The sequence below is a fragment of the Hippichthys cyanospilos genome, chromosome 2 (assembly GCF_059441005.1).
Source record: "Hippichthys cyanospilos isolate Australia breed blue-spotted pipefish chromosome 2, RoL_Hcya_1.0, whole genome shotgun sequence".
NCBI lineage: Eukaryota > Metazoa > Chordata > Actinopteri > Syngnathiformes > Syngnathidae > Hippichthys > Hippichthys cyanospilos.
In genome coordinates this window covers 10,990,840-11,016,619 of record NC_142370.1, presented here as the reverse complement: position 1 = coordinate 11,016,619, position 25,780 = coordinate 10,990,840, and the positions used below count along the sequence as shown (strand labels likewise).

General features: G+C 40.5%; 1 protein-coding gene and 1 long non-coding RNA gene across 3 annotated transcripts; one reads left to right on the top strand and one right to left on the bottom strand.

The window, feature by feature from the left end:
• Positions 1-858: 858 nt before the first annotated feature.
• LOC148427249 (uncharacterized) lies at positions 859-25,780 on the top strand. 2 transcript variants are annotated; one of them, XM_088408046.1, is made up of 7 exons: positions 859-1,297; positions 13,791-14,023; positions 16,895-16,952; positions 18,648-18,726; positions 20,521-20,867; positions 22,776-22,913; positions 24,019-25,780. In XM_088408046.1, exons 2-7 carry the CDS (start codon positions 13,890-13,892, stop codon positions 24,556-24,558), a joined length of 1,296 nt encoding a protein of 431 aa, XP_088264172.1. In that variant the 5' UTR covers positions 859-1,297; positions 13,791-13,889; the 3' UTR covers positions 24,559-25,780. The 2 variants fall into 2 exon arrangements, with proteins under 2 accessions (XP_088264172.1, XP_088264171.1); XM_088408045.1 differs by having other exon boundaries at positions 20,404-20,867.
• Positions 11,476-13,377, bottom strand: LOC148427250 (uncharacterized). Its single transcript, XR_015864830.1, has 2 exons — positions 13,264-13,377; positions 11,476-11,861 (listed from the first exon to the last, which is right to left on the bottom strand). It is a non-coding gene; the product is annotated as an uncharacterized LOC148427250 (long non-coding RNA).

Genomic DNA, 25,780 nt, shown 5'->3' with positions numbered 1-25,780 from the left:
ACAATAATTCTCTCCAATCTCTACATTGCACAGCAGATATATAATGACATTGGCGCACTGCTCCGATTGGTGCATATAAATGGGAACAATAACTCGAATAAATAATATAGAAAGAACCTTTTAGACACATAGGAGTTCAACCAGTTCGTGTTTTTAACAAGACAAACAACGTAGACCTAAAAAACGAATGTTCAACTGTAATCTGGAAAATAGTCAATTTATCTTTTCACATATATGACTATTCTTGCACAATTACGATTACAACGACAGTAGTGTGTACGTGTGTGTTATCTTTTTTCTGAGTGGTCGTAATACTTAAAAGGGATGGGCCGGTGGCATGTTTTCGAAAGCAAGCGGCAGCACTTTCTCTTCCGAAATGTGTGAGCGTCAGTGTGTTTGGACAGCTTGCAGGCAGGCAGCAACAGCGACGTCCTCACCGTGATTGGTTAGTTGCCTTCTCAGCAGTTACCAAAAGTCACCACTAGGGGCCAGCAGCTTAACTATGGAAGCTCATTAAAACGATCGGAAATATTCTTGTCTTTTTGAGTTTGTATATTTCCAACATACTGTTTTAATATAAAAATAGTACTTTGATAGAAGACAGTTTTGATGTTGGGAACATGTTTTTATTTTATTGCTTGTGCATACACAGAGTTTACACCCACTGGAAAAAGTAAATAACATATTAGACCACCATCAAATGAGAATAAGGCACCTGTATTTTAATGAATTCGTTGAAGAGACAAGTTTAATAGTGGCTATTTTGATGGTTTGACGCCTGGCTTGGTGAGAGGCGGAATTCCCAGATGTGTCGCTAGATGGCGACAGAAGCGAGGGCACCCACGATCAGGGAGCTGTTGCCTGCTTGCCTGCCGTGTCACATGGAAGCTCGCTAACCCAGAGGACGCGACGCGAGTGGAGATGATGGAGGGGGCTTGAGGGACGTCTGAGGCGAACGCGTGTGGAGATTCTGTTACTCTTCCCAGTCGACCTCCCTACCCCGCCCCCTGACTCCCTTACTTACACCCGACCATCACCTGCCCAGGAAACACGAGGCGAGCGGTTACTGGAGGTCAGCGGAGAGCACAAGAAAAAAAAAAAGAAGAAAAGGGGATGTCAGATGCAATGCGGTGCGTTGGTGCTGCGTGAAGCCTCTGCGGCCACACGGAGGGACGGTGGACGCGAGCTGCGTCGCATGCACGCTGATGGATTATGCTGGCAGGGTGGCGGCTGCTGGCCCGACGAGCTGAACCCAAAGGACGGGCTCATGGTGCGCTTCTCCGAACCTCGGAGCTGAGTGAGTTTGAAGCGATGCTTTGGCGCAATGAATGGAGAGGGTACGAGTGTGGGGGTGGGGCTGAAGGAAAAGGGGGGGGGGGGGGTCATGTGTGCTTATCACCGTACTACATAAAGCATGTATTATTAATGCGGACGCGCTGTTCCATGTTGCGTGTTTCTTTGTGCTCATGTCTCCCCACGTCCACGCTGGTCACGCGTTTAAGGCGCGGACACGTGTGCAAACCCCATCCCTCCCTCCATCCCGCCCCTGTGCTGCATTGGTCACCCCTACCCCCCTTAAAAAAAGGTGAATAACACCGATACCTCCGATGTCATATTTCCATGAGAAGAATCAAGGTTTCTGTTTTCAACGCCTCAATGGGGAGCGGCGGGGTTATTTTGAGTTGTCCTGCTGACCCCAGGGACACCCTCTCCCTACGCACACTTTAATGTGAGCGGGGAGCAGGGAGCATATTCAGTGTCCATTTCGCTTTGAGGCTGCTTGGGAACCTGTTGTTGATGGCTCGCTTCTTTTTGCACTTGGAGCCAAGCGGCAGCCAATAACGGATGCCCGCTGTGGGTGCTACCACAAAGCGCGTCTAAGTGCACGTAAAATGGGAGGGAAAGGGAGGGGGCGATATATATATATATATATTTATTTATTTATTTTAATCTATAATCATCAGACGATGGTTCGACTCGGCGGCGTACAGAGAAGAACGAGCTTCCTCGTTTCGACTTCAGGCTTTCTCCTCGCGGGGCTCACGGTTAATCGCTGTGACGAAGCCAACATTTGACCTAATTCACATTCTGACACAATAGCGTCCCCCAATACGCGCACGCGCGCAGTTATTTGTGTCACACAGACGCTGAGGTTTTCGTTCCGCCATGTGAACTCCCAGGTGCTTTATGAAAAACCTGAGCAGATTACTTAAGTAAAGTTGGCAAGATATTGGCAGATTCGGACTTTCGCGATCAATACCTCTCAGATAAAACGTCGTCGAAACACCAAAGTCGCCTTTATGCCTCCTTCGTAACACAGACTACCAGCTACAATGTCAAAAAAAGACATTTGTAAAATATTTAAACCGTTTCTTTCGGTGAAAAGACGCAATTGAGCTCTATGAGCAGCAGAGGCTGGGCGAGCGCGCAAGGGACAGTCTGCAAATTACTAGATGAGGAGGGGGAAAAAAACAATAACGCCACAATTTGTGATTATGAATTCAACGAACAAATCAAAGACATTAACATAATCATATTGGGACAGTGCTTTTGAATAAAAAAAGCGTTTGTTTAATTTTGGATAATTTGTGTACTTAAAAATCATTAATAAACTGTATATTCATCTATAGCTCCAATATTGTATAATATAAGGAGTCCAAAATCACTGGGCATTCATGACATTTTCATGATCGCACTACAACACTCGTTTTTTAAATGAATTCTTTTGATAAATTTTGGGGCTTTATTTTAAATGCTTGTTAATCATTTATACCCTCAAAAAGAATCAGTGGCTCCCCTTTTTGAGTTGGGGTAAACCCTCCTAAATCACTACAACCATCAATGAAGTACTCCCAATTATGCAACAACTGCTGGTTTTCTAATAAATTCCTTTGCCTAATTTTAAGGATTTTTTAAATGCATATTGACCATAATTTACCAATATATTGATCAATAGCTCTGCTGTTGGTTGAGTTAGGGACTCCAAAATCACTACAGACAACAGTGACACCCCACGCCTTATGCTACATTCTTAGGTTTTCAAATAAATCCCTCTGCAAAATTTTAAGGATTTTTTTATGATTACTGATCAATATTTACCAATATATTGATCAATAGCTCTGAGTTTGGTTGGGTTAAAGACTCCAAAGTCACCCCACACATCAGTGACACCCCTCCCCTTATGCTACATCCTCTGGTTTTCAAAAAAATCCCTCTGCCTAATTTTAAGGATGTTTTTTATGATTATTGATCAATAATTACCCATATATTGATCAATAGCTCTGCTGTTGGTTGGGTTAGGGACTCCAAAATCACCACACACATCAGTGGCATCCTTACCCTTAGGCTACATCCTCTGGTTTTCAAATAAAGCCCTCTGCCTAATTTTAAGGAATTTTTTATAGTTATTGATCAATAATTACCCATATATTGATCAATAGCTCTGCTGTTGATTGGGTTAGGGACTCCAAACTCACCAAACACATTAGTGACATTCCTACCCTTATGCTACAACCTCTGGTTTTCAAATAAATCCCTCTGCCTAATTTTAAGGATTTTTTTATGATTATTGATCAATAATGACCCATATATTGATCAATAGCTCTGCTGTTGGTTGGGTTAGGGACTCCAAAATCACCACACACATCAGTGGCATCCTTACCCTTAGGCTACATCCTCTGGTTTTCAAATAAAGCCCTCTGCCTAATTTTAAGGAATTTTTTATAGTTATTGATCAATAATTACCCATATATTGATCAATAGCTCTGCTGTTGATTGGGTTAGGGACTCCAAACCCACCAAACACATTAGTGACATCCCTACCCTTATGCTACAACCTCTGGTTTTCAAATAAATCCCTCTGCCTAATTTTAAGGATTTTTTTTATGATTATTGATCAATATTTACCCATATATTGATCAATAGCTCTGCTGTTGATTGGGTTAGGGACTCCAAACTCACCAAACACATTAGGTTCATCCCTACCCTGATGCTACATCCTCTGGTTTTCAAATAAATCCCTCTGCCTAATTTTAAGGATTGTTTTATGATTATTGGTCAATATTTACCCATATATTGATCAATAGCTCTGCTGTTGATTGGGTTAGGGACTCCAAACTCACCAAACACATTAGGGACATCCCTACCCTTATGCTACATCCTCTGGTTTTCAAATAAATCCCTCTGCCTAATTTTAAGGATTTTTTTTGTTTATTGATCAATATTTATCAATATATTGATCAATAGCTCTGCTGTTGGTTGGGTTAGAGACTCCAAAATCACGGCACACAACAGTGGCTTACCTCCCCTTAGGCTACATTCTCTGGATTTCAAATAATACCCTCTGCCTAATTTTAAGGATTTTTTTTATGACTATTGATCAATATTTACACATATATTGATCAATAGCTCTGAGTTTGGTTGGGTTAGGGATTCCAAAATCACCACACACATCGATGACATCCCTCTCCTTATGCTACATCCTCTGGTTTTCAAATATATCCCTCTGCCTAATTTTAAGGATTTTTTTATGATTATTGATCAATAATTACCCATATATTGATCAATAGCTCTGCTGTTGGTTGGGTTAGGGACTACAAAATCACCACACACATCAGTGGCATCCCTCCCATGAGGCTACATTTCCTGGTTTTGAAATAAGTCCCTCTGCCTAATTTTAAGGAATATTTGATCATTATTGATCAATATTTACCCATATATTGATCAATAGCTCTGCTGTTGGTTGGGTTAGGGACTCCAAAGTCACCCCACACATCAGTGACATCCATCCCCTTATGCTACATCCTCTGGTTTACAAATAAATCCCTCTGCCTAATTTTAAGGATTTTTTTATGATTATTGATCAATAATTACCCATATATTGATCAATAGCTCTGCTGTTGATTGGGTTAGGGATTCCAAAATCACCAAACACATTAGTGGCATCCTCACCCTTAGGCTACAATTTCTGGTTTTCAAAAAAAATCCCTCTGCCTAATTTTAAGGAATTTTTTATGGTTATTGATCAATATTTACCCATATATTGATCAATAGCTCTGCTGTTGGTTGGGTTAGGGACTCCAAAGTCACCCCACACATCAGCGACATCCCTCCCCTTATGCTACATCCTCTGGTTTACAAAAAAATCCCTCTGCCTAATTTTAAGGATTTTTTTATGATTCTTGATCAATAATTACCCATATATTGATCAATAGCTCTGCTGTTGGTTGGGTTAGAGATTCCAAAAACACCACACAACTCGGTGACAACCTTCCCCTTATGCTACATTCTCTGGTTTTCAAATAAATCTCTTTTCCAAGTTTTAAGGATTTTTTTTATGGTTATTGATCAATATTTATCCATATATTGATCAATAGCTCTGTTGTTGATTGGGTTAGGGACTCCAAACTCACCTAACACATTAGTGACATCACTCCTCTTATGCTACATCCTCTGGTTTTCAAATAAATCCCTTTGCCTAATTTTAAGGAATATTTTATCATTATTGATCAATATTTACCCATATATTGATCAATAGCTCTGCTGTTGGTTGGGTTAGGGACTCCAAAATCACAAAACACATTAGTGACATCCCTACCCTTATGCTACAAGCTCTGGTTTTCAAATAAATCCCTCTGCCTAATTTTAAGGATTTTAAGGATGGGTAAATATTGATCAATAATCATAAATAAAACTCTTAAAATTAGGCAGAGGGATTTTTTTGAAAACCAAAGAATGTAGCATAAGGGGAGGGGTGTCACTGATGTGTGTGATGATTTTGGGGTCCCTTACCCCACCAAACTCAGAGCTATTGATCAATATATTAGTAAATATTGATCAATAATAGTAAATAATTCCTTAAAATTAGACAAAGAGATTAATCTTAAAACCGGGGAATGTAGCATAAAGGGGTGGGATACCACCGATGTGTTTGGTGATTTTGGAGTCCCTAACCCAACCAACAGCAAAGCTATTGATCAGTATATGAGTAAATATTGCTCAATATTAATAAAAAAAAAAATCCTTAAAAATAGGCAGAGGGATTTATTTGAAAACTAAAGAATGTAGCATGAAGGGAGGAATGTCATTGATGTTTTTGGGGAATTTGGAGTCTCTAACTCAACTAACAGCAAAGTTATTGATCAATATATTGATACATATTGATCAATAATCATAAAAAAATCCTTAAAATAAGGCAGAGGGATTTATTTGAAAACCAGAGGTTGTAGCATAAGGGTAGGGATGTCCCTAATGTGTTTGGTGATTTTGGAGTCCCTAACCCACTCAACAGCAGAGCTATTGATCAATATATGGGTAAATATTGATCCATAATCATAAAAAAATCCTTAAAATTAGGCAGAGGGACTAATTTCAAAACCAGGAAATGTAGCCTAATGGGAGGGATGCCACTGATGTGTGTGGTGATTTTGTAGTCCCTAACCCAACCAACAGCCGAGCTATTGATCAATATATGTGTAAATATTGATTAATAATAATAAAATATTCTTTAAAAATAGGCAGAGGGAATTATTTGAAAACCAGAGAATGTAGCATAAGGCTAGGGATGCCACTGATGTGTGTGTTGATTTTGGAGTCTCTAACCTGACCAACAGCAGAGCTATTGATCAATATATGGGTAAATATTAATCAATAATATAAAAAAAATCCTTAAAATCTGGCAAAGAGATTTATTTGAAAACCAGAGAATGTAGCCTAATGGGAGAGATGCCACTGATGTGTGTGGTGATTTTGGAGTCCCTAACCAAACCAAACTCAGAGCTATTGATCAATATATTGGTAAATATTGATCAGTAATCATAAAAAAATCCTTAAAATTTGGCAGAGGTTTTTTTTTTTAAACCAGCGAATGTAGCATAGGGGGAGGGATGTCACTAATGTGTTTGGTGAGTTTGGAGTCCCTAACCCAATCAACAGCAGAGCTATTGATCAATATATGGGTAAATATTGATCATTAATCATAAAAAATATCTTAAAATTTGGCAGAGGGATATATATGAAAACCAGAGGATGTAGCATAAGGAGAGGGATGTCATCGATGTGTGTGGTGATTTTGGGGTCCTTAACTCAACCAAACTCAGAGCTACTGATCAATATATTTGTAAATATTGATCAATAATAGTAAAAAAAAATCTTAAAATTAGGCAAAGAGATTAATCTGAAAACCAGGGAATGTAGCATAAGGGATGGGATACCACCGATGTGTTTGGTGATTTTGGAGTCCCTAACCCAACCAACAGCAGAGCTATTGATCAATATATGGGTAATTATTGATCAATAATCATAAAAAAAATCCTTAAAATTAGGCAGAGGGATATATTTGAAAACCAGAGAATGTAGCATAAGGAGAGAGATGTCATTGATGTGTGGGGTGACTTTGGAGTCCCTAACCCAACCAACAGCAGAGCTATTGATCAATATATGGGTAAATATTGACCAATAATGATAAAATATTCCTTAAAATTAGGCAGAGGGTCTATTTTCAAAACCAGGAAATGTAGCCTAATAGGAGGGATGCCACTGATGTGTGTGGTGATTTTGTAGTCCCTAGCCCAACCAACAGCAGAGCTATTGATCAATATATGGTTAATTATTGATCAATAATCATAAAAAAATCCTTAAAATTAGGCAGAGGGATTTATTTGAAAACAAGAGGATGTAGCATAAGGGGAGGGATGTCACTGATGTGTGGGGTGATTTTGGAGTCTTTAACGCAACCAAACTCAGAGCTATTGATCAATATATTGGTAAATATTGATCAGTAATCATAAAAAAAATCCTTAAAATTTGGCAGAGGGATTTATTAGAAAACCAGCGAATGTAGCATAGGGGGAGGGGTGTCACTGATGTGTGTGGTGATTTTGGAGTCCCTAACCCAATTAACAGCCGAGCTATTGATCAATATATGGGTAAATATTGATCAATAATGACAAAATATTCCTTAAATTTAGGCAAAGGGAATTATTTGAAAACCAGAGAATGTAGCCTAAGGGTAAGGATGCCACTGATGTGTGTGGTGATTTTGGAGTCCCTAACCCAACCAACAGCAGAGCTATTGATCAATATATGGTTAAATATTGATCAATAATCATAAATAAAATCCTTAAAATTTGGCAGAGGGATTTATTAGAAAACCAGCAAATGTAGCATAGGGGGAGGGGTGTCACTGATGTGTGTGGTCATTTTGGAGTCCCTAACACAACCAACAGCAGAGCTATTGATCAATATATTGATACATATTGATCAATAAATTAAAAAAAATTCTTAAAAATAGGAAGAGGGCTTTATTTCAAAATCAGTAAATGTAGCCTAAGGGGAGGGATGCCACTGATGTGTGTGGTGATTTTGGAGTCCCTAACACAACCAACAGCAGAGCTATTGATCAATATATGGTTAAATATTGATCAATAATCATAAATAAAATCCTTAAAATTAGGCAGAGGGATTTATTTGAAAACCAGAGGATGTAGCATAAGGGGAGGGATGTCACTGATGTTTGGGGTGACTTTGGAGTCTTTAACCCTACCAAACTCAGAGCTATTGATCAATATATGTGTATATATTGATCAGTAATCATAAAAAAATCCTTAAAATTAGGCAGAGGGACTTATTTGAAAACCAGGCAATGTAGCGTAAGAAGAAAGATGTCACTGATGTGTGTGGTGATTTTGGAATCCCTAACCCAACCAACAGCAGAGCTATTGATCAATATATGGTTAAATATTGATCAATAATGATAAAATATTCCTTAAAATCAAGCAAAGGGATTTATTTGAAATCCAGAGGATGTAGCATAAGGGAAGGGATGTCACTGATGTGTTTGGTGATTTTGGAGTCCCTAAATCAATCAACAGCCGAGTTATTGATCAATTTATGGGTAAATATTGATCAATAATGATAAAATATTCCTTAAAATTAGGCAAAGAGATTTATTTAAAAACCAGAGAATGTAGCCTAAGGGTAGGGATGCCACTGATGTGTGTGGTCATTTTGGAGTCCCTAACCCAACCAACAGCAGAGCTATTGATCAATATATTGATACATATTGATCAATAAATTAAAAAAAATTCTTAAAAATAGGAAGAGGGCTTTATTTCAAAATCAGTAAATGTAGCCTAAGGGGAGGGATGCCACTGATGTGTGTGGTGATTTTGGAGTCCCTAACACAACCAACAGCAGAGCTATTGATCAATATATGGTTAAATATTGAACAATAATCATAAATAAAATCCTTAAAATTGGGCAGAGGGATTTATTTGAAAACCAGAGGATGTAGCATAAGGGGAGGGATGTCACTGATTTGTGTGGTAATTTTGGAGTCTCTAACTCAACCGACAGCAGAGCTATTGATCAATATATTGGCAAATTATGGTCAATATGCATTTAAAAAAATTCTTAAAATTAGGCAAAGGAATTTATTAGAAAACCAGCAGTTGTTGGATAATTGGGAGTACTTCATTGATGGTGTAGTGATTTAGGAGTGTTTACCCCAACTCAAAAAGGGGAGCCACTGATTCATTTGAGGGTATAAATGATTAACAAGCATTTAAAATAAATCCCCCAAATTTATCAAAATAATTTATTTAAAAAACGAGTGTTGTAGTGTGATCATGAAAATGTCATGAATGTGCCCAGTGATTTTGGACTCCTTATATTAAACAGTATTGGAGCTATAGATGGATATTCAGTTTATTAATGATTTTTAAGTACAAACATTGTCCAAAATTAAACAAACGCTTTTTTTTATCCAAAAGCACTGTCTCAATATGATTATGTTAATGTCTTTGATGTGTTCGTTGAATTCATAATCACAAATTGTGGCGTTATTGTTTTTTCCCCCTCCTCATCTAGTATTTTGCAGACGGTCCCTTGCGCGCTCACCCAGCCTCTGCTGCTCATAGAGATCAATTGCGTCTTTTCACCGAAAGAAACGGTTTAAATATTTTACAAATGTCTTTTTTTGACATTGTAGCTGGTAGTCCGTGTTATGAAGGAGGTATAAAGGCGACTTTGGTGTTTCGACGACGTTTTGTCTGAGAGGTACTGATCGCGAAAGTCCGAATCTGCCAATATCTTGCCAACTTTACTTAAGTAGCAGATTGGCCACTGGCTGCAAGCAGCTCGTACGATTAATAATGCACGAACATAAATGCAGGACATGTTCCTAGGAAAATCAAAAGCCTGCGGTGTTAAGTGTGTAAATGCCCCCCCCCCCCCCCCCCCCCCCTTCTATTTTTGAAAGGATTACATCCTAATTCCCTGTTGACTTTGTGGCTCTTGACAGGTGCCGGCTAGTAGAAAAAAAATGTACATTTTAAGCACGGGGTTGATTGCCGGACGCTCCCTTTTTGAAGGGATTTCATGAAATAAAACTCAATTCAGTAGGTTATCTACATCTCACAGTAAAACGAAACTAAGTAAGCCAATATTTTGGATTGGTCGTTACTTGGACCATTTGCAGGCTCGCTGGTGCCTATCACTGCAGGCTTCCGTAAGTAAGCAGGTGACACCCTGATCTGGTTGGCAGTCAATTGCAGGGCAGCATATAGAACATGTTATTTTATGTAACCTATAATCTTTTACTTGATTTCCCCTTTAAATGGGTCGACAACCATTTATACAGTGTTCCAAGTCATTTTGACAGGTTTTGTGATCTCATCAAGGAAAAAAAAAACACTAGGAGCCACAAAAACGTATATACATTTAAAGTGAGGATGAGATCTAAAAATAATAATAATAAAACATCACTTAATATAATCCAAGTACAACGTACAATTAAAGACAAATGATCTTGCCGCAGTCGTTCAAAAAATGCAAGTAAAAAAAATATGTTTGGCATAGTCAGCTGCCAAGTTGACATAAGGACTACAGTATTTCACTTGATGTAATATGCAAAATCCCTTGCAAAATAATAGACTACCAGTCAAAAGTTTACAAATACCACGAAATTTGAATGCTCTCAAAATCATTTAGAGGTCAATAATTATTAGTTATTAACTCTGGAAAATGCACGAATGTTAATGAGAAAGTACACGTCAGCAAACAACATCCACATCATGAAGTTGACGAAAAAATACCAAGAAGTGAGAAGAGGCGCCTATTTGGAAGAATCTAAAATCCATAACATTTTTTGTTTTGAAAAATAATTGACTTTAGTAGTGATTCCTGACATGTGGCTGTATAATCTGGAACAAGGAACACTCTACACTTGTGTGTACGTGAAGGGACTTTAAGGGTACATGTGATGTTAAAAAATCCAATGTATTGCTTTTTAATGCTGTGAAAGCAACAGTATTTCATTATTTTCAAATTAAGAGCATATCATTTGGAACATGAAGCAACTTGCAACAAATTGGCAATTGTCAGATTCACCAATTGTCCGACTCACAATTACATTTAGAAAACCATCACAATATTGTAATTTCTATTTGAATGAGTGTTGTGGTGAATCACAAGACGTCTGCAAAGATCCACTTTTATTTTGGGAAATAATGCTTTATATTTTTAAGTTGTTTGTAGTCAATTAGTTGTGGACAGATCATTGCATGTGTAGAAAACTTCCCTGGAGGGACGTATATGGTAGGTTGGGGGCTGATGTTGCACATGAATGGCGCTGTGGTGTCGAGGAGGCGGCGGCCCCGCGTTCCTCCTCGCCTTCGTCCAATTGGTTGCTCCCAGGGCAGAGATTACACTGCAGTACTGGGGCGTCACTCCAGGGGCGGGGGAGGGAGGTATGGGATGGATGTGGAGCGGCGGCAGGAGCGAGGGAAGAAAGCCGCCGTCTGCGTGGTAGGGTCTCCAAGCACACTCGTCGTCCTCATCCTCGCACCTCTGCTCTCCCTCTTCTGCCACACACACACGCAGACCATCCGCTTTCGTCCGGCAGGTTATTTCCTTCCCTCGACACTATATCGGGGCCTCTCGCTACTCCACAACAAATATAATGACAAGTCGAGCTGCTGCGATCGGTGTCTCCATTTGTTTGCGGGAAACCTCCAAGTTATTCAAGACGCATTTTTTTTGCTTTGACTTAAAAGCAAAGACTGGACTATGAGCATTATTTGGTGCCATCATTGCATCTGATGCAAGACTGACATTTGAGAAATTTGCACACAATGAATTTATGAATGGGTTCTTCGTACTTGTGTCATTGTTTTGATACATGTTACAAACCTCAACAATAATTGATAATTAGAAATGTTTCACTTCCAATATGAGTTACCTGAAAAAAGAACGTCAATTGAAAACCATTTAAAAAATGAAGTTATTGTTTAAATCTGGGGCTGCTCGTTGCACTACTGGCACATCATCAAAACAAAATTAAAAGAAAAACATATCCCATCCCATCCATTTTATCATGACTGGGTCATTTTACTGTTTTTTTTTTTTGTTTTTTTTTTTTAGCAATATCTAAAACAAAGACGATCATAAAACAGAGAGGTTCAAAAAAAGATTATGATGTCCCCAGCCAGTTCATGTGTGGCAAGGCATGGATATGTGTGCTCCGGTTAGAGAACACGTTTGTTCCATTCAGCACGTGTATTAATCGTGGTCTGCAATAATACATATAAAGAATAATAAAATATTAACATACATTCACAGCTCAATTCACAGCAAACAGCATCTAGCACAAAACTCTAAAACTTGTCAACTCACGGAATTCGGCGCTAATCAAACATAAATAAATGATTCGTCATCTAGACCAGTGGTTCTCGAAGTGGGTCCGTGGACCTGCGAGGTCAATCCAACCAATTTAATTATTTCTGAAAATTGAATATTTTTGAAAGTGTTGAATAGACCCACGTCATCATCAAAAAGCTTGATTTTTTATTTAGTCACTTGACAAATGGCAGCAACTTGTTTGGGGGAAATTGACCCGGTTTATTATGAGGAAGAGTGCAATTCGCAATTTTTATTCCGTAAACTTCAATATGCCTGAAAAGTAACAAATATTGAATATGTTGGTGAATTACAAGGGCCACTTATGTTTGGCTTAAATGATTTTTTTTCCCGCAAATATTTACCACGGGGTTCCTTGGAAAGACTGCTGTTCTAGGGGTCCCCGACTACAAAAAGTTTTAGAACCCCTGATCCAGCCGAAACATCATTAGCATAATTAGCATGCCATTAGCAGCCAAGAGTACAAAAAAATTTGCATCCACGCGACATCACACACAAGCATACACCTGCGCTACAACGCACAACAATTAAGCACGCGAATCGAACATTAAAATGGAGTAAACTCACCTCTTGGCACATACATAGAATTACAAACGGGCTAGAACACGGAACGTGAGCAACTTTTGAGTCAAGCGGACTCATACTGTGTCGCGAACGAAGAGATTCCAACTGTGAGGGCATTCGACGCTAGACTGGTGCTGCGTTCACGTAACGCTCACAACGTGGGAAATTCAAAACACAAAGCCCAAGCATCACGTCAACCGAAAACTACAATCAAACAATGTGGGCTTTCTAACAATATCACCGGAAAGGGGGAGCCATTCATTTATTATATCGGTGCTTAGGTTATCATAGGTCATTATCAGATTTGCTGGAATCCATGGAAGAGGTGGAAGAACACCAAGTACATGTATAATGAACTACTGTATATGTGCGTACAAGCGGGTTGAAACGAAGAAAAACGGTTCATTATATGGTCAGTATAGTGCGAAATACCACCCAATGTGAGTCTCTAGCAGAGGCATTGAGTATATTTGTAGCTATGCAGCAAAGCGTGTTGTTAAACGACAGCTTTCTGTTGCTTTTGACCGCAGATCACCCAGAGAGCGTGGCCCTTGCCTGTGTGCATGAGTGTGAGGGCAAGAGTGTGAGAGAGAGCGCGTGTGAGAGCAAGTGAGCGTCAGCGCTCCCACATGGCCTCCATGCAGGACGGGCTGATCTTCACGGCTCCTCCCTACGGCAAGGTCCTGCTGCTGGGCGCCATCGCCGCCGCCTCAGCCTTCGTCGTCACCATCCTCATCGTGGTGCTCTGCGTGGGCTGCCAGAGGTACGAGTGTGCGAGACGCTACAAAGCAAACGCAACAGGTGGGGGACTGGCATTTTTAAGTCGTCAATTCTGCTCCTTAAAACTCATTCAATGCCAGCCCTAACCCTTACCGATTATAAAACGCGAGTTAATTCGTGGATGGGAGTGGGGGACCAACAACTGCTCAATAGCGGGAGCTTGGGCATCATTACATGGTTGTCATGTGGTGAATTTCTTTAACGCTTGTCCGGAACCTGCCTGCCGCCAGGCAATGCTGGTTGCTGATGAAGACTTCCCGAACTTGGGCGTCTTGGTTGGAGAAAGAGTTATTCGTTAGTTTTCTACTGCTGCTGTTAAAGCACGCTCGTTGATGAGCTGAAGATGGCGAGAGCCCACATGGCTCCTTGTTCTGGTCTTAAAACCCTCTATCTCCTCCTTTACTACTCAAATTACATGTCTTAGTCCACCGCTGCCAAATGTGGCACATACTAAAGAAATGAATAAAGGCAATGAACATCCCAAAATATACTTTGGTCACCATATCGCTTTCCTTGATTCACATTTGCCGTCAAAAGGAAAAACTCCTGTGTTTACTACGATTATCGATGCCACGTCATTATCACCTGTTTGGAATTGGCAGAAAAGATCAGATTTAAAAACAAATGTATTTTGAACTTTTTTTCAATACTTTTTTAGGGCTATGAAGCAAGAAAACAATCCGGATGTTGACGTACACTGCCAAAAATATAGATATGTTTTAGAGGTTCACAGAATTTTAGGACACATTCGAATATAATTAAAACCGAAAAAATACATCCGAAAATGGATGTTGTGATGATGCAAAAAACAGCAAGCACAGGCAGGAGCAGGCGTGATACGTCGCTTGGCAGGAAAATACTAAAAGCATTTCAGCGGGTTGAGAAAAGAGTTCTGCCAAGTTTCCACTTCTTTCCTGGGACTACGAGCGAGCCAAAAAAAAAGACCTAACAAAGAAGACCAACAACATCACGTGACGTGCCAGCGGAGTGTTGTGAACATCAAAAATAATCATATTCCGTCGCATATTAAGGATTCGAAGAAACCATTAATCAATTATTCTGTCATTGTATGAAATGGCAAAAGTCTCCACCAATTGCGGTAGCCGCTGATTATGCTTGCGGTACATTCAAACAGTCAGAAATTTCGAACTGAGAAAGAAAAAAAGTGTCTGTCAGAGCATTAATTGCTAATAACGTCGAAATAACATGGACTTTCGATCGCTCTATAAAAGCTGACATACATCAAGAAGAATGATGGGATGAAACTGATATTTTATTGAATTACAATAAATGGTCTATTTACTCACTTACGTTTACACTAACTTTTTTTTAAACCATATTTTTATTGGCATTTTACAGTATTGATTCAAAGACAAATGTTGTCACCCTCGTACACACTCAGAAAAAACAAAACAGACTACCAAACAAAAAACAGGATACAATATTAATCGCTAGTCTGTCAATATGTTCTCATTCTCAAAAAGGGACATGAATGAATCCCAAATAAAAACAAGCTCTTTCGGTTTATGTGTTACAGTACACGTCAGCCTTTCCAGTATTCCACTATTTCTTTGTTCCACAGTTGAAATAATGGCGGCTCAATCTTTTTAACAAAAGACAATCATACATCTTGCATGAAGAAGTCCGAAGTCAATCATTTTCATCTCTTTAGTCCTGCCGACATCACTAGGGTAGATTCCAAGAATACGTATCTTCGTATCTTCCCAAAACTCGGGAATCACTGGACATTCCCAAAGACCGTGTATCAAAGTCCCTTTATGGTGACACTTAACACAAATATCAGGAATGTTCGGGGAAATGAAATTTAATTTAACAAATGTTAAGTAGACCCACATTAACCATTTATATTGGAGCAATTTCAATCTTGCGTTAATTATGTGCTTTTCCCAGATGTCTTCAGTATATCCTTTTGTAAATCTGTCTTCCAAGCTTGTATTACATTCGGCCTGCGTTTTGTTCATGCGCCAATCCTGTTTTTTTCTCCCTGATTATAATATGCCTGTTTGGTCCATGTCAAATTTTTAGCCATCTTGTATGTAGTTCGATTGCTGTATTGCTGTACCGATATATGCTTTAAAAGCTTCCCATCTAACACTGGCAGTTGCTTCATTTGTAATCAAGAGAAAATAACAGTCTATACAATAAATTCTATGAATTTAACAAAGTTTCCCCAAAGATAGTATTCCTGAAATCTGCACCTTGGGGAACACTGAGTTAATTTCTCAAAATACGCTCCTATTGAGACAGGTCCAAAATCTCTGATTATTATGCCATCATACCAACAATTTCTAACCATAGTCAGCAAGTCAACGGATACCAAAAAATACTCCACGTGTGAATGTTTTGTTGGAGGAAGAGCAGCAAGAGAAATCCTTTTTGTAAGGATTTTGCATTCTCCATTTATCAAATAGTCTTAAGTCCTATTTCAATTGGGTTAATATTTTCCTAGCCTGCACATGCGTGGCATCAGATTCATTGCAGTATCCCGGGCTGCACACGGTCGGCTGCACAGGGGTCCCTGCGCACTGTCTCAAATGGGCAGATGATGATATTTAAATCACGTGAACCAATGGCAACTCATTCCAGGTTTGATTATTGACTCCTTCTAAGAGATTAGCAATAAAAGAACCGCTAAAAGTACAGGTGAAATGGACTGTTATAACAACAACAAACTCTGTGGCAAACTCCTCATTCATTACTGTTAATTTTTTTGTAGAATTTTTTTATTGACCACTCTCAATAGTAATAAATAGAAAAACTCATCTAAAGAAAGTTGCGGATTGTTACATGTTAATTGTAAATGTGTGTGACCTAACACTTGTGTTTACCACAGGAAGGGAAAGACACAAAATGTCCCCAGTGAAGGTGGGAAACAGCGTCTCATGGACATGGTAGGCATCCTGCTTTGGATGAGGCAACTTAATAGACCTTTTTCAGCATACTTTCGGGTGGCAAAAGCGCAACCAATTGTCAATGGCCTAACGAGACTAGACCAAGAGTCCTAAAATGGTGGTGCAAATTGTGTGTGTGTGTGTGTGTGTGTGTCTGGGGGGGTAACAGTTTCAGCAGGCATTAACAAATCTAAGTTAAAGTGTTTTAATTTTGTGACGGAAACAGTATTTCTTTTTCAAATTAAGAGCATTTAAAGCAACTTAGTTCTCAATTGTGTAAGTGACTTTTTTTTTTTTTGCGAAATGTTGTATGCCTCTATTTTGTTACGTTTTATATGAATGGGCATCACCATTACGCATGCATGTTGTCGTTAGGCACTCAATTGGGTATGGTCATTTGACATTTGCAAGCTGAGCCATATAATAGCTTGTTACCTGAGACTTGAGCACATATAATGTATTGTGATTCCGCAAATATAGGACGCATTCTTAATTTTAAGGTCAAATTCCTGTATTTTCTATGTTACAGTGTATATGACGCTCCAATAGCTTGGCGACAGAAAAAAAAAAAAAAAACTATAGTAAACAGAGTAAATCTCATCTTTGTAAATTCTTCCACCAAGTTTATTATTGTGTGTATTTCCCAAAAGACCACAATTAATAAACAAGCCACACCTAATTGAATCAGCTAGCGCTATCACAGCTATCCCTGTGTGTGAAGAAGGATGGACTCGGACGTTGGGTCAGTCTGCTCGCTTCTTTTATTGAAAATAATGCCGTAACAACCTCAGCTAACACAAGCAACAGGTACATGCTGCTAACAGCCAACTGACTTCCGTCCTCTACCTCATCCCCTTACAGTAATTATTATAAGTAAGATTAAGGCCAATATAAAAATGTGCATCTGTGTGTCAAAACTCTGCATATATGGCTGACAGAACAATCTTCCACGATGGGCATTGAATTAAAAAAAAAAAAAAATCTAATCTTTAAGCTACCGTTCATAGAACACACCCATGCTTTTGGCCTTCATTTTTGGGGAAAAAAAGCATGTCTTATATTTGAGTAATTTTCAGTCAACACTAGGTGAAAAATAATGTGTTTTTGAAGGTATTTATTGTACATAAAAATACTTATCAAATTAAGTTGCAAATTAAGTTATCAAATTAATTATAGACAAAATATTAACTTTTTATTGTTGAGAAAGGCAAAATAAAATTTGTATCCCTTGACATTTGAAAATTAAGTTTGACTATCTGAAAGAAATATTGTAGATATCAACAATGCCTTTATAACTATTTGGAATGACAGATAGAGACCTGCCATGCATCTGTTTTGACATGTTAAAATTTAATTACAATAAAAGTTATGGACAGGAAAAATGTAGTTTAGCAGATGTTGAGAAGATGAGGTGTTTTATTTTATTTTTTTTTTACGTTTTCGTCACTGATGGATTAACTGTGTTTTACTGAAAGTCAATGAAAAAATACCTTTGAGTACATCTGAATGATTTTGGGTACATTTCCAAACAACAAGTTGTCAGTTCAGTCAGCATTAGCCAATTGCTCTCTGCCACCTGGAAGCAGCGCCGCTTGTTTACAAACATTATGAAAAGGTCCATTCCCCGGAGAAACATATCATTCACTTCTTTCATCTTAATTAGTGTTTAACGGGCCCGTGTGTGTGTGCCATCAGGGTATACTCAGGCAGTCGAAACTGCGGTCCATCACTAAATCAGACACCGAGATGAACAAGATTAACTGCAATGGCAAAAGTAAGTATGCCTTTCATGCCCTTGTACTTGCATCTGTGACATGTGGTCCTCTGGTGTCCAATTTTTATAGGCATCATAAGAGAATTTGGGGTCAGGTCGGAAAGGGGGCGGGAGGGTTATCAAGCTATCTGACAATGCATGGCGTAAAAATACGAAACAAAACTATTTGGTTAGTGACCAGAAAAAATCTGAACTTGACTTGACTAAGGTCATAATGTATTTAATAGCTCTTAAGCTTTTTAGATTGTTTTAACAGGGCTAGTAGTATCTCAAGTGTATTCACAAAGATTTTTTCTTTTTTGTTGTGCGCTACCGTTAAATCTGTTGTACATACAGTACAAGCTAAGTTAGCAAGCTGTGTGCTATGTTCGGTGCTATGTTAGCATGCAATAGTGAATTCTGCGTTTGATTTTTGTACATTTTAGAGACATACATAGCAGCTGCTCCAGGGCGAAGAAAGCTTTAGCCATTGACCCTTGCTAAAAGTTTCCTCAGTAGCTCCTCTTCGATGCAATCGATAAGGTCAAGCCAGGGCATGTCATCTTGACTAAGTTATCTTGTAATCAAATTTTTTTTCACATTAGGGTGACCAGACTTCCCGGTTTTGAGACTTGTGTCCTGTGTCCCGATGGATTTCACCACCCTCATTGTTTTGTCACAATTTTACGTAGGTTGCATCCTGATGTTGTTTATTTATTTATTTAAATTCATTCAGATTGTCAATTGTTTGTACCATGTGTATGTCAATCACACCGTTGTCATAGCAATTCAGATGTTTAGCCAATTAAAAAAAAATGCTTTGACATTCACAGCACACTGAAAGTAGAATTACTTCCTGGTTCTGTACCTAAAAATGATGGGAAACGTCAGATCGTAGCGAACGTAGCAGTTCTGGCGACATGTTCCCAGTGTGGGACCACAGAGTATATTGTGACAATCGAGTTTGTTTAAAAAAAAAAAAAAAAAAAGGTGCTTAGAAGTAAAAATAAACAAAATAAACTAGCACTGTACTCAGTAGTGCAGTTGATGGAGGTGCATTCAATGGCCACTCACTCAGTAGGACATCTCAAACATCTGTAGAAATACTCATTCCATTAACTAAAAAGCAACGACTAGTCCGTGAGCAAATTGCAGGGGTAACGTTTAATGTTTTATTTGACAAAACAAAATCAGAAAAGCTGCATTTCAATTCAGGATCAAGAGATGCATTAACTTAAGGAGTTTGTTGAACTGTCAATCAAGATAGCATTCAGCCTTAGCTAAAGTAATAACAAAACTACCGGTCACCAGAATGACGAGCGATTCAATTTGTTAGGAACAGTTCCCGGTAAGAATTTGTTGCATCGTCAGCGAAGTTGTGGTGTCCTGGTTTTTAATGTCGAAAATTAGGCCACCCCAGTCCATATGCTAACATGTAAACTACTTGATTTAATTTTAAAATCAAGCAGTAAGTTGCGTGACGAAATTGCCACATAAGGGAGTAATCAGATATCTTGAATGGGTAATCACAAAATTAAATGTGTTAGTTTGAGTACAGGTCGTGGTTTGGACACCCCTGCTTTATGGTGACTACAGTATGATACATGATAGAGCATGGTACCAGCATGAGTCCAGCGGAAGCGTCCAAAACCAGTCGGGACCTTTGCGCCGGTCTAACTGTCATCCTTCGCTCTCAAGGCAGGCAGCTTCCCCAGATTCCCTCCGGGACTGGAGAGGACGGAGAGCACACTTACTCTGAAGTGGGCCGAAGCTCCTCCGCCACGCGAACTGACGACGCGCTCTATGCCATGGTAGGCAGGGCCGGGCAGACGGACACGCCGGCCCCTCCGGCCGTCCCCGCCAACACCCCGGCGCCGCCTGACCCGGACGGCGACGTGGAAGGGGGCCTGGCCGAACCCGAAGCCCAGGTGGTGTCTGCGCCGCACCCCCCGGAGACGGCCGAGTACGCCTGCGTCAGAAAGCTGAGGAAGGCGGACAAGGCGCCCCAGAAGAGGGACAGCGGGACGGACACGGCGGACCCGCCGGCGCCGCCGCAGCGACATCCCCCGCCTTCTCACCCCGCCCCTCCGCCGCCACATCCTCACAGCACAAAGCTGCCCCGCAGGAACGTGGACGCCTTTAACGTGCCATCCTTCCCCAAGGTTGGTACCTTGTGCGAATGGAACAGCGCCATTGTAGCACGGTATCGGAGAACATCTCATTACTGCGCCGTCGGCGCTGTGGGGGCGGAAGTGTGTGAGTGTGTGTGCGTGCGTGTGTGTGTCAAATAATGTATCTCCATTTGGTTTATGAAGTGAAGTGACATCACAACCACAGTAGTGATTTTTTTGCTAACAAAAACAACATTTGAATGAGCCCGTTTTGTTAAACTTGATCAGTGGGAACAGCAACTGTGTCAGTTTAATCATTTATGTCTATTAATATGTCTTTGAAAAGTCATCTGAGGGCTCTCTCAAGTCTGCGTGGGGCGTGTAGTGCTGCTCGCCGCCGATGGTTACTAATGTTGGACCTGCCATTGCTAAAAGCAAAGGATTGGACTACATAGTCTACTCTGGCCTGCCACCTGTCATGGCAACATTTTTGTGTGAAATGTTTTTGAATGAAGACGGCATGGTGGAAGAGTAGTTAGCAAATCAGAGTTCAAAGTCCCAAGTTCAATTCAAGCTGACTCCGGCCTCCCTGTGTGGAATTTGCATGTTCTCCCCATGCCTGCGTGGGTTCTATCCTCCGGCTTCCTCCCACATTCCAAAAACATGCATGGCAGGTGTTGGACACTTGAAATTGTCCTTAAGGTGTGATTGGGTATGTGAATGGTTGTTCATCCCTGTGTGCCCTGCGATTGGCTGGCAACCAGTTCATGGTGTCCCCGGTTTACTGCCCGAAGTAAACAGGGATAGGCACTAACAAGCAAGCGACCTTGGTGAGGATAAGCAGCTATAGGAAATGGATGGATGTTCTTGAATATATTTAAGGGCAAGATTACTGTTTTATCATCTTTCCATTTGGATAAAAAAAAACACGTTTTCAAAGGTATAAAATGAGATTGATGCTCGTGATGAGTGCATGTCGACCCACAACACACGTGTTAGTAGTCGAGTCACGATCACAGCAGGAGCGCATGCAGGCTGAACGCTTTGTATAACAATGGGACACCACGTGCTCCCCACCAAGTCACAGCGGGAGACATTTGTTGGCCGGGTGAGGTCACCGAGTTCAAAATACACGCCGCGACTTAGCTTGACAGGATTACACGTGTGCACCGTCTGCCGGTGGAGTTGCTCAGCACACATTTCTTGCAGATGATGCAAGCTGCTGAAAGGGAGTCATTCAGATTCCAAAGCGCAAACGAGTCAAAGTCACAGAAAAGTGACTTAGATGCTCCATTCCTTCCTATCTACAATTGACACAAATGGCATCACATTTGCTATTCATGTCCATGTGGGTCGTCTATAGATATTCAAACTACTAATACTTGCTTGCTCTTTGGATTTTGAATCCACCTGCTATATACTGTATATGTCACGGTACTTTAGTGCCATCCCAAAATACAATTGGTATCCCGTCTAATCTGGAAAAAAACTTACAAGAAATGTTAATTTTATTCTTTTATACACATTTGTTTTTGCTGCGATTGACTGGAATAGGTTCCAGCAAGCCTGCCGTCATATAGTATGGATAAGCGGATAAAGAAAACGAATATATATATATATATATATATATATATATATATATATATATATATATATATATATATATATATATATATATATATATATATATATATATATATATATATATATATATATATATATATCGAATATATATATATATATATATATATATATATATATATATATATATATATATATATATATATCTCGAATATATATATATATCGAATATATATATATATATATATATATATATATATATATATATATATATATATATATATATATATATATATATATATATATATATATCCTAATCCTGAGCGAATCCTGAGCCTCCAGCTCTTGCTGACATGTAACAGGTTGCTCTGCTGACAGGAAGTGATGTTCATGGGCAACGGAGAGCAGTACATCTGGAAGCCTCCGGAGGACGAAGATGTCCTCATGCTCCACAGCAAGGCTCTGGCCCCGCTGGGGGCGCACACCATGGAGAACATGCAACCTTCTGCTGCAGTGGTAAGTCAGGACATGCTTGCCTGTGCAATTACATTGGCCTTATACAGTAATACCAATAAGGCTGGGCAATAATTTGAAATCATTAGATTCTTTCATCCTTTTCAAAATAGAGAATTTAAACATATTCTTGAATGAATCAAACACTTTAATTGGGCTTGTTTTAGTGATCAAACTGTAGTAAAAGTACTTTTGAATCACTTTGTAATGACAGTCATGCTTTATAAAAGGCGTCGACCGGGGGGGCGTGACTCATTGCTGGAGCGGTCGTCTCCCAACCGAGAGGCTGTGGTTTAGATCAGTGGTCCCCAACCTTTTTATCACCACGAACCGGTCGACCCCTTAGATTTATATTGTGGACGGGGGGGCCGCTCTAAAAACCACATCATCCTTCTCACTATGTATGTAATATCAACAGCGGCCAGAGGTGGCGCCAAAAAAACAAAGATCAAGCACAAACGTATGAACTGTTAAACTAAATCATCTCCAAAACATTATTTCGGTTGCAGCCCACGCGGCCCGGTACCAGTTGATCCACGGACCGGTGCCGGTTCGCGGACCGGTGGTTGGGGACCACTGCTTTAGATCATCCGACCGTTGTGTCCATGGCGAAGTGTCCTTGAGCAAGACATCGAAACCTCCAGTTGCTCCTGATGCTGCGTCATCAGTAGGCAAATGAGTAGTCAGCGTAAAGCGCTTTGACTACCTAAAGTAGAAAAGTGCTTTATTTAAGCCCAAGTACATTTACCTAACTCTAAGTAACTCAAAACACAGATTAGCTTGCATTCGCCAATTAACAGCAAGCCAATTCCACAAATCGTTTGCTGACACTCAAGTCACTCACCAAGCCAAACTCCGCCTTTTAAAGCCATTCATACTCAAGAGCAACAGATTCCAAAATAAAACGAAATAAAACCCAGGTGAACATAAATATTCCCTGTGTGCCCATTATTTCTACGCTTACAGGTTTTTCCCTTTTTGCGGCGGGATTTCCGTCCCCATTAACCGCAAAAAAGGAGGGAGTAATATTATTCAATTTATTACCCAGCCCAGCGATCGCCTGGGCCCAAAACGAAATTCCCAAAGAGCGCATATCTCCAACTTTCAGGTGGCCGAGATGTACTCCAAGGTGTGCAAGCCGGCCAAGAAGAAACGAACCCTACCCGGTTCCCCGCCGTCCAATCCCGGCTTCAGGACCTTGGGTCGCCCCGATCGGGACCGTGAGCGCGACGGGGGCTTCAGCGTAGTGGTCAAGCCCCAGACGTGGGCGCCCCAGGAGGGCAAGGTGCCCGCCGGCTCCATGGACGACCACTGCTACGAGTCCTTCGGGACGGAGGAGTGCGAGCCGGCCTATGAGAACCTGGAAGGCGGAGGTGGCTGGCGACGGGAGCGAGCGCCCAACACCTGCGCCACCTTGCGGCCCAGGAGGAAGAAGGCGCAGCAGCCTTTGCAGCAGCAGCAGCCGCCGCCTCCGCCGCCCATGCAGCACAACCCCAAGTTACAGCACCTGCCCGCCAAAGCCCTGCTGCTGCCCGGGGAGAGCCTGTACGAGAGCATCGGCGACCTCAAGCAGGGCTCCGCCACCTCCAGCACCACCACCATCTTCACCTTCAACGACGGCATGGAGATGTATGTCACGGGCCTTTGAAGAAAAGTCCGCCGCGGCCGTACGTTTCCCGCCAGGGGCCGCCATCGCCCGTCCTTTAATCGGACAAGCTGCATATCTTACGTTAAGGGAGCTCGAATTTTCTTCCGGGCGCAAGGCTTGCTGCACATTTCACAATTTAGTGTACGCTGCATTAAAAGAGAACGAGAGGAGAGCCTTCGATTGGCCATGATCAAAGTTAGCTGTCATCACTCCCACAGCAACGCAGTCTTCCCACCCTCAGATAATTACCACCATTAACACTGGGTGAAACCCCGCCTCTGCGCAGTTATGTAGACTGCTCACAACAAAAGTTTCTGGGTGAATCTAAAATGCACTATTACTGCCAGCCATCACTTTCCCATAGCTCCTAGGGAGCTGGGGCCTGTCCCACCTGACTTGTGGGCGAGGCCGGGTACATCCTGGACTCGTCACTGGTCCATCTCAAGTATTGACACAAATGCACTATTTTGAGCAGTGCTTCTTATTCTTAACTTTGTCGGAGACACAACTCGACGTAAGGCGAGTCCTCCAGTAACTCAAGTACCGGAATTCGCCAAGTATACGACATACTTTTTTTCTCCCCAAAATTAAGGCCAAAACTATGGTTGCGTATTACAAACATAACTTGATTTATTTATTTATTTTTAATTCGACACCATTCGAGGAAGGTTCATCAGGCATATAAGCTGAGTTATGAAGCATAGGTGTTTCTTTTTTTTCTTCTTATCAGGACACCCAATTATATGATAGTATTTTCAGACATCCAATTACCAAATTATTCAAGAGCCGCATGCTTACACACCATATCCCTCATTTCTACGGGTATTTTTCAGTCAAGCCCAACGCGAAAGACGTGCGCCGCTGCATAGTGTTGACTTGAGGCTCATCCAAGTCCTAAAACATTCAACTGTTGGACTTTTGTGCGTTCCAAAGTTGACAGAAGGTGAAAGGAAGTTCACTTCAAAAGGTTTTCGTGCATTTTAGAATCCTCCTGGAATTTCACCAAACAACCCAAACTTTTTTTGTGAGTATAGTATGCAGAAATAATGATGATCTCATTTAAATTTACTCGCTAATCTTGTCCTGTTCAGTTGTTTTGTAGGCATAGCGACGGGTTCGCCGTATCTTCCAAGCATTTAATTGTTCTGCCTGTCACTGTATATGGAGAACTGGAAGTGCCAAAATTGGATGAATTAATGTGCTATTAAATCATTCAATGAAA

Excerpts from the sequence above, each read along its gene's own strand:
- LOC148427249 (XM_088408045.1), top strand. The coding sequence starts at position 13,890 with ATGGCCTCCATGCAGGACGGGCTGATCTTCACGGCTCCTCCCTACGGC. Across the intron at positions 18,727-20,403 it reads GATTAACTGCAATGGCAAAA|GCAGGCAGCTTCCCCAGATT; the intron begins GTAAGTATGCCT and ends TTCGCTCTCAAG. Across the intron at positions 20,868-22,775 it reads ACGTGCCATCCTTCCCCAAG|GAAGTGATGTTCATGGGCAA; the intron begins GTTGGTACCTTG and ends CTCTGCTGACAG.